At 41.9% G+C, this 15,045-nt stretch overlaps 3 protein-coding genes across 3 annotated transcripts; all 3 read right to left on the reverse strand.

Annotated features, from left to right (window-relative positions):
• Nucleotides 1-686: 686 nt before the first annotated feature.
• LOC114429037 (zona pellucida sperm-binding protein 2-like) lies at nucleotides 687-5,385 on the reverse strand. The gene is made up of 21 exons (XM_028397885.1): nucleotides 5,159-5,385; nucleotides 5,006-5,085; nucleotides 4,840-4,935; nucleotides 4,628-4,752; nucleotides 4,251-4,394; nucleotides 4,079-4,174; nucleotides 3,828-3,992; nucleotides 3,658-3,754; nucleotides 3,365-3,582; nucleotides 3,132-3,285; nucleotides 2,850-3,058; nucleotides 2,659-2,776; nucleotides 2,308-2,507; nucleotides 2,124-2,238; nucleotides 1,878-2,047; nucleotides 1,718-1,809; nucleotides 1,510-1,640; nucleotides 1,245-1,434; nucleotides 1,035-1,176; nucleotides 840-966; nucleotides 687-763 (listed from the first exon to the last, which is right to left on the reverse strand). Exons 1-21 carry the CDS (start codon nucleotides 5,173-5,175, stop codon nucleotides 687-689), a joined length of 2,763 nt encoding a protein of 920 aa, XP_028253686.1. The 5' UTR covers nucleotides 5,176-5,385.
• A 16-nt stretch (nucleotides 5,386-5,401) lies between these two features.
• ttc32 (tetratricopeptide repeat domain 32) lies at nucleotides 5,402-7,045 on the reverse strand. The gene is made up of 3 exons (XM_028397901.1): nucleotides 6,905-7,045; nucleotides 6,563-6,729; nucleotides 5,402-5,954 (listed from the first exon to the last, which is right to left on the reverse strand). The coding sequence occupies exons 1-3, from the start codon at nucleotides 7,018-7,020 to the stop codon at nucleotides 5,827-5,829; spliced, it is 411 nt and encodes a 136-aa protein (XP_028253702.1). The 5' UTR covers nucleotides 7,021-7,045; the 3' UTR covers nucleotides 5,402-5,826.
• Nucleotides 7,046-10,338: 3,293 nt separating this feature from the next.
• On the reverse strand, nucleotides 10,339-14,815 carry matn3a (matrilin 3a). The gene is made up of 7 exons (XM_028397445.1): nucleotides 14,597-14,815; nucleotides 13,462-13,965; nucleotides 12,291-12,866; nucleotides 11,188-11,313; nucleotides 10,746-10,844; nucleotides 10,563-10,628; nucleotides 10,339-10,466 (listed from the first exon to the last, which is right to left on the reverse strand). The coding sequence occupies exons 1-6, from the start codon at nucleotides 14,763-14,765 to the stop codon at nucleotides 10,573-10,575; spliced, it is 1,530 nt and encodes a 509-aa protein (XP_028253246.1). The 5' UTR covers nucleotides 14,766-14,815; the 3' UTR covers nucleotides 10,339-10,466; nucleotides 10,563-10,572.
• Nucleotides 14,816-15,045: the final 230 nt, after the last annotated feature.

Genomic DNA, 15,045 nt, shown 5'->3' on the forward strand with positions numbered 1-15,045 from the left:
AATTATATTAGCACAGTAGAACTGTTATGCTGATCAGAAAAGCTATAGAACTGGTCTGGTGACCCCAAACTTTTGAACATTAGTGTATTAAATAGTAAAATGTATATAAATTAAAAAGACAAACTGTCTACTTTGCTTTAATGAATAATGGGATGCATTTGGCCCACATGCTCGATTGCCAACAGCTACAGTATATCCATATAGACATCAGCACTTTGCCAAAAGGAGCTGATCGTTGCAAAAAACCTCTTTAAAGCATTTATACGCCTTAGTTGAGCAATTTCCCCCGGGATTATTAAAGTATTTCTGATAATTATGTCTCAGTGTAGACCCATTTATTTTAAAGTGCTAGATAATCTTGTTTATTCTACTGAACAATGCCCGTCAGACTTCACAGGTTTGAATTCACTCAGGAGGACTTATTGAGACTTCCTCTGATGCCATTTTAGCATTCACATTTAAAAGACAGCAACTTTGTGAAAAAGGAAGCCTGTACCTGTAATCCTGGTAAATGAGGACTAGCACACCTTTAGTGAATTTCAGGAGAAGGACATGAATAGAAAGCAGACTCAATCTGCAGCAGGCCTCAAAAAGTAGAAACTCCAGATACACATATGAAACAAATGACCGTTTGGGGTGCATGAACAAAAAAAATATTTCAGGAGAACACATAGCTTTACGAATGTTTATTGGAGGTTTGGCTGTAATAGAATAGGTCCAGAGGAGATCTGCTTCTGTTGGGTGGAGTTTGAACTTCTTTGTTCTGGAAATGCAGAAAAGAAGTCAACAGCAGCACATTTGAGTTTGCTATTAAGTGCTCGGGTTTGTTTGACATGTACTTCTGCTTGCACCTTTGATCAAAGGAGGTTTAAAGTTCTGGATGCCTGCAGGATGAACACACTGCCCTGTGCAAGCAGGTTCCGCCTGGCTGGTGTCACAGATTATTGCATCACAGTGGACATAAATCTGTGGACACAGGAGGGTTTGGTATAAAGGGCTAAATGTAGTCACTATTCTGTGTTCAGATATTTTACCTCATCCATCAGAACCTCTTCATCTTTAGTGAAAGCGAACATCTTCGCAGAGAAGCGTCTGATGTGAGACGGGACCAAGTCTGTGGTGTCACTCAAAACGGGATGGAAGATGGTCACATAGCCGTCCTCATGGTTCTCACAGCTTGTAAGGAATTTAATAGAATTATGCAGAAGAATTGCTTCAAATATTTAGAGAAACTTACACTTCACCTGTCCACAATAATGTCCCAGCTCGGCAGAGACGTTCTGTCTTCTTGAAGAGTAGCCCAACAGTTCTGCAAGATGAGTTCCAGCTGGGGGTCCGTTGAGTACATGAGTGCCACCTCAAAATACAGAGACTGCCTCAGATACTTCACCACAGGATAGTCCTCTGGTTGGTAGAAGTCACCGTAGGAAGAATCTGCAGGAGGAAAGGTAGTTTGATGGATTTACAGGAGTCTGAAGGCACATATCAGATGAAAACATTGATCTTTACCTAGAGCTAGCCTCATCTGCACCATCAGCTGTCCTGAACCGATCTCTGCACTGGGCTCATAGTTACTTGGCTTATGAGTGAAGGAAATGGTCTCAGTCTTGTTGACCGCATAGTAGCAGGAAATTGTTTGCCTAGAGAAAGTTAAATGGTTGATTAAGTTGCAAAACACACATAACTAGATTGTATATATTATAATATATTATCCCACCTGTATGCTGGATCAGGGAGGGATGTGTAGGCTACTCCTTTGTCATAATACAGGCCAATCTCATTTTCATACAGCATGTAGTCATCAAAGAACTGAAATTAAAAAATAAAGTGGTAAAAAACTCATTGAATTCAAACCATTACAGAGAAAGTAAATTTACCATTCTTGTTGTCCCACAGGAATCAGCCGTAAAGGTAAAGTGGGCGAAGCGGTCGTCGCTGAAATCTGGTGTGCAGGACTGGTCCTTTAACGACAGCCAGCCTGGGACAAGATTAGGTACCGATTCCAACTTTACAGCCATAGCAGTTATTGTCCCATTGGGGTAGCAACCTTTAAAAAAATGTACAAGAGGATTAAGACGATGTCTTGTACAAATGCTGCAGATGATACAAGACAATCATGTTACAAGTTGTGCTGAAGGGAAAGTTGCAGGCCAGGTAGAGATCGCCGAGCACCCTCTGGTTGTCAGGGTCCCACAGCAGCATGTCAAGTCTGGCTCTGATGGAGTCTGATGCAATATGCTGCAAGATAAACAACATTATCTGGTGCAGAGCGTCCGTTATGAGTTATGATGTGCAGCTATGACATACCTCAAATGCTACATCCATGGAAAGGTACGGCACCGCCATGCTGAAGTGTGTGCTGTTTTCTTGAAACTTGTATTCTTCAGCCAGCTGTGGCGTCAGCTGTCGAGATCCTACCATGGTCTGAAAATTGCGGCCTTTATTGCCCAATGTCACATTGACATAGAACAGAATCTCGTCACAGGTTCCAACAAGTGTAGGCAGCACTGCATGATGGAGGAATTCACAGGTTATCAAATTTGACCTAGTAACACAGGTTCAAGAGTTCATTGTCGAGTCAAGTCTGTGCCAAATTTTAAGAAACTTCTTTAAATGTGTGCCATTTCCTAAAGTAAAGGTATATTAATTTAATCTCACCAACATCCTGCAGGGATGCCTCTAAGTTCACTGGGTGGGCAAAGGGAGTTTCATCAGGCAGGATAATAAACCCAAAGATCAGGGGGAGGAAGTAGGTTGTAACCAACAGCTCAGAATTCTTCAGATAGCAAGAAAGTTCATGGTTATGTCACAGGTATGTAGGGACAGTTTCAGAATCAGACATGACTTACATGCTTCAGCACAACATCAGCATCAAAGGGCACTTGTAACAAGAAGCCTTTGGTTCCACTGGGTAAACTGTGCTCCTGGATAGTGAAGCCTCTGGCTTGGCTCTCCTCAACAGTGAGCACACCAGTAGAAAAGGTGATGTTCCTCAACTCCACGTCACCAAGGAAATTCCCCAGATGGACTCTGAACGTGCGATCTTCTTGGGTGGTACCTGTGGAACAAATACTGGCAAGTCAGACCTATTCCATGCACCTGGGATTTTACATCTGCTAAGTAGCACTTACGATCTTCAACAAGAGGAAGGCGAGGCATCAGAGGGGTTGTGATTGGGAACAAAACTCTGTATCTGGTATCTTCTGCGTGATCCGCCCTCCACAGCACTTCCAGCATGGGCTCGATAGTGTAGGTGATGTGGTACTGGTAATCTGGGGCATGGCTCTGCAATTATTCATGGCATGTTAATAAAACATGCAAATGGACTGAAGCCTTGAAAATTAAATCTAGAGACTCTCACAACCTTGTAGTAACCATCAGGTGAGCCCACTGGGATCTCCATGATGATGTGAAAGCCTGTGGTGGACAGTGTGTACCCCCTGGCGGCCATCTGAGACTGATCCAGCCTCTGCCCGTTGATGCCCATGTACATTTCTTCAATTTTAAACTTTGCATCCATAACAGGGGTCAGACGACGTGGCACATGCCAAGAGATTACGTCCTCAGTGAAGAGGACGCCACCTATTAAGGAAGAAAAAGTTGAATGGTGTAATATTTAATGTTTTACAAAAAAATCCAGAGACAATGGAGGCTCACCAGTGGGACAAGCAGCAGCCAAGTTCACCACACTCAGACCATCTTGTGCCTTGTAGTAAGCACTCACCCTGAAAACCTCCATGGGGACTCCAGCTATCTGAAAGTGGGTTTTAAGTGTCATTTATGAACAACACTAAATGAATAGTTGACAAGAAGAATATGCAGCTTACATCCACTGAGTAAGTCTCTGCTGTATTGTATGGGCTTCGCATAACCAGACGACTGGAGGTGGTCATGGTACTGTAGCCAGCTTGTTCAGCCTCTCTCAGCATCATTGTCACTGGTTCAGGAGTAAAAAATGTAATTTTCCAGACACTAGGTGATGCCCCAGACACCTGCAGCAAAAGGAGATTTTTGTTATCTTTATTTTTTCCAGTTCAAAAGGGGGAAAAAAAGCAAGTTGAGGCATAAATGTACATACATTAGGAATAGCATTGACTTGAGAGTCATCTTTAACATTGTGTGGCTGCCTCTTAGTTCCTCTTTGTGAATCAGGCGCAGCCATGTAGTTTGACACCTGAAGATAGGACAAGCCATAACATTACAGTTTAATCACACACAAACAGTCAAATCAAATGCATAAAGACACCCACTTCCACGTAGTTCCTGTCACACAGAATCTCTTTGGAGGCCCAGCGAGTGTAGCTGCATGTCTGAGTCACATCATGGCTGACCACGTTTGAGGGGCCGTGTCTGTATAGTCGCAGTTTCAAGCCAACATTGAATGTTGTATCATCCTATAAATGAACAGCAGGACATTAGGAGAAAAGTCCATTTCCAAATATCTATGTATAATTTAATATTTTTAGGAAGTAATGTTGCACTGCAAATATGTTCAAATAAGTTCTGTTGCATGCAGTGATACCATAACCACTTAGAGACAAACATCTGGGGGAAATGTGTATTATTTTTGGTGACTTGTCACTGATAAAAAAAAACAAAATAAAGCTGCAGCCTCAGCTTAACAAACCTTGTTGTCTACATAACAACCCAGAAGAGATGTATAAATTCTGGTGTTCCCCCATGGGTCAGACTCCATGCTGTATCCACACTGAGCAGCCAGGCTGGGTGTCAACACAACATGCTTGGTGCCATCTGCAGAAGAAGAAATGTGACAGGTGTCACTTCTCTGTAACAAGCCAACCTGCTCAGAATAAGCTCATTTTTCCTTCTTCTTCTTACTGATTGCTTCCACCTCAAGCTGGTTCCCCACTGCAAGAGCTTTGTCCAATGTCAGCCTCATCAGATTCCCTACGCAGTCAGAATTTAAGCCACTGCCTATGGAGAGAAAGCTGGTTAACCTGAAGTTTAGCCTGTCTGAAAGCAACTCAATGTGGGTTAGTCTTACTTGACTGCGGACCAAGCTTTGTGTTTGGCCTCGCTTGACCCAAGAGACACACCACAGCCACCACCAGGTTCCATAACAAACTTAGAAGAAGTAGATGCATCAATTAGCAACATTAAACTGACTCATTAAAAATGAACTAGAATATAAACTTACATGTCAAGTGTCCACATGTTGTGACAACGCAGCAAACGAACCACAATCAAAGTTAGGCATTAAATCCCAGCAAGCCCCATTAACAATTCAGCCGTGAAGTGACAGCACTGACCACCTCAACCAGAGGCCACCAGCTGTTTTATGTTATCAGTTAATCACTCCTGCACAGGTGCTGTGCATTGCTGAGGCTGCCTGTCTCACTCACTGAGACCGGCTTGCTGGAGAGTGAATCAGACACATGAATCAGTGTGGTAAAAAAATTTATTGGTTACCGATTTTAAACATATATATATATATATATATATATAAAAGACTGTAGTTTGAGCTGACAAACCATCAAAAATCTTGAACGCGACTCCCTGTTTCACCCACTGCTCCTGCATCGATTTGCCTGTCCACTCTCAGACTTGTTCTATAATATCCGTTTGTCTCTGAGACTATTACATTTTTTCTCCAGCTGAAAGGATCTTGAGTCAGTGCAACGGAACATCAATGCTCTGCTTCATAAAAATCTATCAGCTGTCACACCCAATCCGCCAGGATGTCAGCTCTGTCTTTGTTTGCACAGATGAAATAATGGCATGTTCTCATGCAGTGAATAAAGAAACTGGCAGTGACTGACAGTATGTGTATTGGTACACTTTGACCCTCTGCATGTTACGATGTGGTCAGTATCCCCTGTTTATCTTCTGCTGCTGGTCCACAAGTGTCTGCTGCAGGCTCACTTTGGCATCTTCAAAATCCGGACTGAGCTTTAATGCATGCTGGAAATCACTCTTGGCATCGTCAAAAAAGCCTGGAAGATAACAAAAAAAAATCTCCTATGAGGTTGTGTTTTATAATAAACTGCCAGGCCGCTTTGCCTGAGCAGTAAGGAGAAGGGGCAGGCATTTTAGTTACAAATACACAGCGCCATCTTGTGTCTCATAAAAAAACACAACAAACCAAATGTGTAATTGTGTATGTGTATTTGAAGTGATCGCCTGATCCAGCTGAAAATATAATAACTTGTATTTTTAGTGTTTATATTCAATGTATGAAATCAGCATTTACTTACTGCTGCTGTCTTTAGGTTCTTTGTCTATTGTGCTATTGCTTCTAGGAACTAAATATTTAAAAACACGATTAACACATGATCAACGCATCAGTATCGCATTCATCCTCTTCAAAAATTCATTTAAATTGCTCCTTGTATTAGAATACTGATAAACACTTTACTACAATTTGCTTGTAGTAAAACAGATTGTTTTGGTTTTCAGCTGGACTTACATTATTAAACACAGAGATGTAGACATAAATTAGACATGCGCAAAACAACATTATGTACTTGTTTATTTCGTTCTGTTAGAAGAAAACAAAGGCAAATATGTCTTTGTACTTTGTCAAACAGTTTCCCGTTCTTACCTAATCTATAGTGGATGAGTCCTCTGTTGTAGAAAGGTATTTCGAACTGGCTGTCAACCTGTATTGCGGAAGTGTAGTCCTCTATCGCTTCCTTAAAATCCACCCTTAGGTATTTTATCTGTCCACGATTGTTGTAAGCCGTGGCCAAATTACTAGCTTCACAGTCCCTGCACAAAAACGACACAGCAACATCAGTTTCATTTATAGCGAGTTTACTGACACCACAGTGCAGAGACATGTAACTGTCATCAGCTTTTTGACAGCTAAAAGAATACGCTATGACACTAGCTTAGCTAACAGCAGCTAATAGCTGGTTTACCGTCTCGAAAAGGGCAATGGTACCTGGACTGTAAACAGGAAGAGATAAACTTTGTGTACAGCTCTTCTGCATCTTTAAAATTCCGACTTTTAAACTCAGAGTGCGCATTTTCAAGTGTTTGAGACATATCTTCCTTCATGAGTTTGTGTTCCTCAAATGCGGATGTTACGTCATACATAAACATCCAATCACCTTCTACTACACAACAAGCAGGGTTGGTTTGATAATGCATCACGTCCGGTCAAATTTTGCATTCCATAAATCTATATATTAAACAATTACAAGAACATTACTTTAATATCAATACATAAATATATGATATTATTATATTATTGTATTTTATTTTTTACGTACTGAGCTTTTTAGACACAAATGTGGGAAGAGGGAAAAACTCAAACCTATCACATCACATCAGAATCTGTTGGTGTGTCAATAATCCTCTTGTCCCACAATCATTATGAAAACGTCCTGTTTGACAACTCAAGTGTGCAACCATTGTTTTGTAACAGCAGGTGGCAGGCTTGACACAGATGTGATTAAAACAACACTGTGTGTATGTGTGTAGTACTTTTGGACAGTACAAACAAATGAAACCTACAACATCCGATCACAGCACCCCCTGTAAAAATGGAGATGTTTTCCAATAGAATGCTGTGATTAAATTCATCACACAGGACACTCACTACAGTAATTTAAAAAAAAACACCACCTGTAAAGAAATGGGTGAAACATTCTCAGACAAATTCCCAGTTAAAGAGGTCAACTGTCCTGGTGAAAAACGACACCTTAAGGAACTCTGGGTCACTCAGAAACCGCGTTACTTCCCTTTTGCGGCCCATTTATCTCCAGACGAGTTAAAACACATCAAACGGAGACCAGTTTGACCTGGAGGAAAAAAGGTCACTGACTCCAGAAAAAATGGAAATAACACTGCTGACCATTACATCACACAAATAAAGGAGGAGGTTTCTGCATCTGAAAATAGCCAGAAAAAAAACTGGATGTTGAGATAAAGATGATGAAGTCAGTGAGAAAAAGAAACAAAATCACCAAACTCCTTTTCTGTCCATTCAGATGTTACAAAATCAGGCTTAGTATGTGATGGACTTGACGTGAAGGTTGTTATGTTCGGATGAGCCTCTCTAGATGTTGCTATTTGCTGGGAGAATTAACACAAAGCATCCAAGTCCTCTTTGGTCTGGCAAAACTAGGACACGCATCAATCACACACCTTTATCTCTTCACAAAGACCCCCAGCGCCTTATAGTGTCAGGGGAGGTCTGTGTTAGGTTAAAGTTAAACATTTTTACACTTTTGTTTCATAGAAACACTGATTTTTAAGGAAACAATGCCAAAATAATTTGCAGTGACAGTTTTCAAACATCACAGCATTAATCACATCTTCATCATGCTGTCAAAAGGAACATCTTGCACCAGTGTGTCCCCCTCAGGTGATAAGCCCTTAAGATAACAGCATAAAACTATACTGTTGAAAAATGACAGCTGCTGAACAGGGATGCATTGTGTTACACTTGATGTGTCTCTTCCTCTCATACACATGTGAGTCTCATTTATCTTTTTTGTGGTGTTGTGTGTGTGCTGTGTGTGTGTGGTAACCATGAACTGAACTAGCAAACAAACATAAAACAGCTGTCTGCTTAAAAGAAGAAGGAACACGGTCCAACCCAGACTCGAGGTAAACGTTGGAGTGTTGACTCTCCACCTCACACAGGCAGCGCAGACAGAGACGCTCTGTTGTCAGAACGGGTTTGGGCAAATAGGCCGCCTCATTCCAGAGGGAACAGGATGACCTCTGTCTGTTGTTCTTAGGCAATGCGGAAGGTGTAAAAAGGATGATGGTGATAACAGAGAACAAAAACAGATGGCAGCTAAAGGAAAGTTGTTCAAATAATCACTTCCTGTTAACAGCTCAGTCCAGCCGTGAGAAAACTTGAGACTTTAAGCTGTGATATTACAGTCTGATGGTGGAGAAAGTCAGAAAGCCATCTCCCTCTGACCTCAGATATCAAAGTAGCTTGACCAGTTTGTGATGGTGAAGTGAACTATAGCACATTGTTAATAGATGTCAGAGCTCCACCATCATATTTGCCTTTCTATATTGACATAGAAATACATATATGGCATAGAAATTTACAGTTATGTAAGAGAGACTGACATAAAGCCTCTCTGTATCTGCAGACACTATTTTTCCAAATATTTTTCATTCATCCATCAATTTTCTAACCCTCTTCCTCCTGTGCAGGGTCAGGGGGTGGCTGCAGTCCATCCCAGCTGTCAACAGGTGAGAGGTGAGAGAAGTTCAGGCAACAGTATAACGTGTTAACACTTTAGATAATTGTAATAGCTCGAGTAAAATATTAAATATAATGGAACCTTCCTCAGTATTAACCACATGACCCTCAGTGTTATACTGCATACAAGATGCAAATAAATGTGAAGAAATGTCAAATTTTTTCAAGGCTATATTATGAAACTACATATGCTAGACTCTATCAATCAACAGTGAGACTAAAAAGTATCTTTTATTTATTTTGATATGACTACTTTGGGCAGTGATGAGTTACAAATCTGAATGGCTGCACACTGACAATGGCAAATATTACATATGGACTGCATATATAGACCTGTAGCTCAGCTTTAAACTTTTTATTTCTACACACTCACTGTCATATATAACACACATAACGCACACACACATATATATATGTGTGTATGTGTGTGTGTGTGTGTGTGTATTTCTCATTTTTTGCTGTGGTAACATGAATTTATCTCTCCCTCATGGCTGCAGAGAGAGAGAGAGAGAGAGAGAGAGATCAATGAAATGCAACATCAACTGGGTGGGTAGGGGGCATGGTAGGTTGTTCTTTGTGACAGCTGAGCTGCATACAAGAACCCTTTCAAAAGTCATTCTTATTGTTCACCATAACACTGTACAGCTGCTCAGTGTGTGTGAGACAGGTGAAGTTTAATCAGTTGAATGATTGTAGAGAAAAAAAAACACATATACCTAGGTTTGTTGCTTTATGTGGAGTAACAATCTTTATTGCCATAGAAATCTCATTTTATGTGTACTGACCACTTCACTGATCATCTTCACTTCACTTCTCCACATCATTATTGCTTTAAAATTGTGATGTGTTGACATAAAAAATACAACATGTGCCCATGTGATGATTTTATTTTTTTCAGTTTTATTACATTTATATATTTTTTCTATACTGCTATCAAAAACTCAACAGATTAACTTGTCATTTCTCTAATGTAAAAGTAATATAAATCCAGAAAATATGAAAAACATATTAATAATTTCTTGCTGATAAAAAGTTTACCTAATATGGTATAAAAACTATTTACAATATTCATCTTTATACAATAATGATGCAATCCAGCACAGGAGGAACATAAGCCGGACAGGAGTTTAAGTAACAGCAGTGTTATAAAAAGTATTTTTTTAAATGTCAGTAAATTGTTGGATTGTTGGTTTATGGATCACAGCTTCTCTCAGTTTCTGTACAGTAGTAAGGAGGGCAGATGACAGGAAGCTCATGTCCGTGTTGCAGCTGCCTGTGCAGAAGGTAAATAAACAGCAGGTCAAAAAGCGTGGAGGGCGGAAACGTTTACTGCCAATCACTCAGGAGAAGACAAAAAAAACACATTCACCTCCACAGCTTTAACTTCGGCCCAGCATGTTCTCCAGATGCTCTATTCTCCCAGACACATCGGCCAGTGTGACCAGTCAAGGAAAATCAGTTGACAATAAAAATGGCTTCCCAGTAACAGTAACCACCTGTCAGACACGGTTTATTATAAACTGTGCTCCATCTGAAACAACAGGAAGGATATGCTTGGCTGTGAGCTGCTGGATGGCTGTCTGCGTCTGCTTCTGGAAAGCCAGTCTGGCCTCACATTTGCAGGGATCCTCCACCACCTCCACCTTCACTTCTTCACCGAGAGAAAGCAAATTTCACATGAGCGTAACAGATCATGTTGAGGAGCACACAGAATACCACCCACACTACCTTTTTTTTCCATTTTTTTTCCAGACAAGGCTGCTGTTCAAGAACAAATGAACGGGAATGCATTTTCACAGCAAGGTAGAAAGTACAAACTGTGCAAAATAAAGATTCATTTACTGTTACTGTTAATTCTATAATATTACCCAGTTATTGTCCAACAAATGCTACAGTCAGCAGTGAATCATAGTGTTGTGCACCAGTTGGTTGTGATGTTGTGAAGCCCTGCATTAGAAATGAAAGCAGCAGGAATCCATACAGCGTGATCTTACGTTTCAGGGAACATGTTTTCTTGTCCGCATTCAAGATATAACCATTCCGGCACTTGCAGTAATAGGAGGCGTTGCTGTTGACACAAATGTGCTCGCAGTCATGTCCCATGGCACAGGGGTCCAGACCTAGAATAAGCCGGGATTAAGGGAATGCGCTGACAAGATGGCAGCATGGGAACAGATTCATGTGCTAGCATACAGCATAATAGGCAGGTAGCTGGTGGTATAGGTAAGGTTGAGCTCTGCAGCTGCAAAGAGAAGTAAAATCACCTATTTTTACTTCATTTGTTTTTTTTTCCACCCAATTATAGATACGTTTCTGTTTGTAGCACACGTGTGGTCCATTCAAACGCCTTCACCACATCTCAGCCAAGGTCAACTGCCATGTGTGTTGGACAACACAGGTAAAATCACAGAACCCTGAAGTTGTGAGACAGTCACAGCACATGGACACACGGTGTCCTTAATCAGGAGACAATTATGAAGAAGAAAATTTCAGGTTTACAGCAAAGCCTCCAAACTTTAAAATACATTCAGGACTTAAAGCTACAGTATGGAATGTTTGTCTCCCCCTTCTGGCAGTGAGAGTAATGACACCAACATGCTGCCTATTGGCTTAATAAACAGTGTCAGCAAATGATCATTTATATAAAAAGCTCCCTAGTGTAGCTTCAAATTATGAACTCACCCTATGTGCCTGAATTCCCCCCGTGGATCAATAAAGTTTGTTTACATAGGTGTCAGAGTTCAGAGTTTTCAGAGTTGTTGTGAGAACAACTGAGGATTTTCTGTACATTTCAGTCATCTTAAATACGAAGCACAGAATCACCTTATACATTTTTTGCTTAAACAAAAAATAAAAAAAGAAGAAGCTCAAAGTTTAGAGCTGCATGGCTCCAAAACTTTACGCGGGTTTAAAGCAGGTTCTAGTGCCGACATCTGCAGTCCATGTGGGGGTTTAGACATCTGCCCTTTTTTCAGAGTTTATAATTCACCAATAACACTATAAATATTCCCCCTTTAGACTGTAGGTGCCCCTTACTGAGGAACTAGAACCAGGGTTAATGGCTGTAAAATGTATTGCAGGCGCCCCTTTGTCCTACCACACAGGGTCTCCCTGAACTTGGAGGTGAGCTTCTCGATTACACCGTAGGTCTCCACGTAGAAGACGTGGTCATCCAGTGGGATGCTGGCCATCTGCTTCAGGGAGCGCATGTCTGCACGGTCCACCCCAACGGCGTAGATCTCGATGCCGGACGCCCTGGCTGCAGCGGACACTTCTTCTACCTGGTCTTGAGGTCTCCCATCTGTCACAATGATGGCCACCTTAGAGATCTTCCTGGAGCGAGGCCGGGCCCCAGACTGCTCTGTGAAGGCCTCGTTCATGGCAGTCTTGATGGCGAGGCCGGTCATGGTGCCGGCCGCCAGGGGGTCGATCTTGGAGATGGCTTTCTTCAGGTCGAGCTTGTTGAAGTGGTCTTTAAGCAGGAACTCGATCTTCACAGTGCTGGCATAGTTGACCACAGCGACTCTGGTGGCATCCGCACCCACATCAAGTGTGTCGACCATGTCAGCCAGGAATATTTTGACCTTCTCAAACTCACCAGGACGCACGCTGCGAGAGCTGTCGATGATGAAGACCAGGTCCAGAGGGCGGCTCCTGCACTCAGAGTCTGTCTCTAGTGATCAACCAAACCAGGGCAGGATTAAGTCCATATGAAAATCATTCTTAATATCAAAACAAAACAAAACATGACGGCTTGTTGTTTGTAGTTTCACAGTGACAGTGATACAGTTAATCAGCCACAGCAGTTTGATGCACAACAAACGGTCTCACAGGAGAACAAGATGTTGTGATGCTAGATGCTGCTGTGTAAAAATGATACGACACACTGTGCATCATTTCTGTGCCTTATCCTTTCATCTCATTATCCTGAATGAAAAGGATGCCCAGCCCACAAGTGACATCACACCTACACATGGAGACAGTGTTAGGATCCGTGCCTGTCCAATCACAAAAACATACACTCAATGAACTACAACTACTGTAGTCTAGCATCAGATTCTCTCGGTGATTGTAATATTTTCAACAAAAATGTGATGTGTGTGTTTTTAGGTACCACCTGCTGACCTGATGTTTACCTACAAACATGAGTGTCTTGGGCCACTCTCAACAATAAACAATGTCTTGCTTAGTGAAACAACAAAAACATCTGACCTGAAAAGAGGAGCAGTGTTTGGGTTGGAAAGCCAACCTGACTGGTAATATTCTACCTGTCTCCACAGGACTGACGGTGCTGATGAAGCCGCTTTGGGTACTGACCGGTAGCGTCACAGGAGCGGCCGTGGTCTCCACAGTGGTCACCACCATTGGCAGGACGGTTGTCAGCGGTACTGCTGTCGTCACTGGCAGAGTGGGCAGCAGTGTCGGCTCTGGTAGAGTCGCAAGGATGGTGGGGAGTTGTACCACGCGGGTCGTTGGTACTGTTGGGTCCGACTTTGTTGGGCATGGACCTTTCACTTTGTAAGGGATCAGGCCTTTGGCCTTATGATGTGGATGATGAGCTACAGGTGGAGACAGACCTTTGTATATGTGATGCATGTGCGGAGACACTGGCCCTTTGAATCTGTGCTGATAAGGCGGCATGGGGACCGAGGGTCTGTGGTAAGTCACTGGTGGAGAGTGAGGAAAAGGTCGATACACTACCGGTGGAGGGATCCTTGGTGGCTGGTAGTGGTAGTGATACCCTCCTCTATATGTGTAATCACTTCTGTGAACTACAGGGCCACCAGAAAGGAAAAGTGATAGAGAACATTAGTAGAAAGTTGTGTGAGTAGTGACATGTACAACAATCACTTGTGTTTCATTACAAGACACATGATTAGTGGAAGCATGAGTGTATGTTCAGCCACCTGGGTGGTTTCAAACAAGCAGGGATTACACTGTAAAGTGCTTGTGAAACCCTCCAGTCCAGATGTCAGACTCCATGCATGTTGTGTTTGAGACAAGTGTAAAATCCTGCTGTTAGAACGAATCAGGCTCAGATTACATATCTTATGTGTAAAAAAAGTACTATCACTTTCCTATCACAATTATCTAAGGTATAAAACAACAGTTTATTCGCATTTATATAACAAACAGTTAATCAGAAAATAATAATTAATATAATCCTAAAATCCTAATCCTAAAAAATAGGACTCACTAACTTTAGGAAAGGAAGGATTTCATCTTAATCTGAAGTCGCAAAAAAATAAGAGAAACTTTTCAAATTTTGCTCTGAATTGCAGTAAAACAAAACAAGATAACTTAAAGTAACTTAACTTTCATCTACTGCTAGTTTAACAGCTGGAAGTAACCAGAAAATGCACTCTCTCTAAAAATACACTCTTGGTATTTTATAGGACTTACTTGATGGGTTGAGCGTTCTGAGCGGTGGTCGACCATTATTTCTGGTCTGTGCGTAACTTTGCGCGGCTATCAGCTGCGGGTCACCCGCGCTGAAGTGGTACGTCGCCAGTGCGTCAGACAGCAGCAGCGCAGCGCCGTACAGCAGGCTGCAGAGGGAAGACTTCATCATGCAGGCGTTCTCAACCTCTCACTCTCTGTCCACTCTGTCTGTGAGGGTCGGGATCCTGCTGCGCTCTGCTGGGGTCCGACCACCTCCACATATGAGGGGAGGTCAGAGAAACACGTCACAACTGTCTGACCAATCACAGCCGGGAAGTGACCATCAGGAAGGTAAACTATATGAGGGAGCTTTACTGTTCTGTCCAACCCTTCCTCAGTCAAACTAAGTTCTTAAACATTCTATGTATTTGGTGTGGTCTGAAGTCATATTATATGATTATATTTGAAAC

The sequence above is a fragment of the Parambassis ranga genome, chromosome 24, assembly GCF_900634625.1.
Source record: "Parambassis ranga chromosome 24, fParRan2.1, whole genome shotgun sequence".
In the NCBI taxonomy this organism is placed as follows: domain Eukaryota; kingdom Metazoa; phylum Chordata; class Actinopteri; family Ambassidae; genus Parambassis; species Parambassis ranga.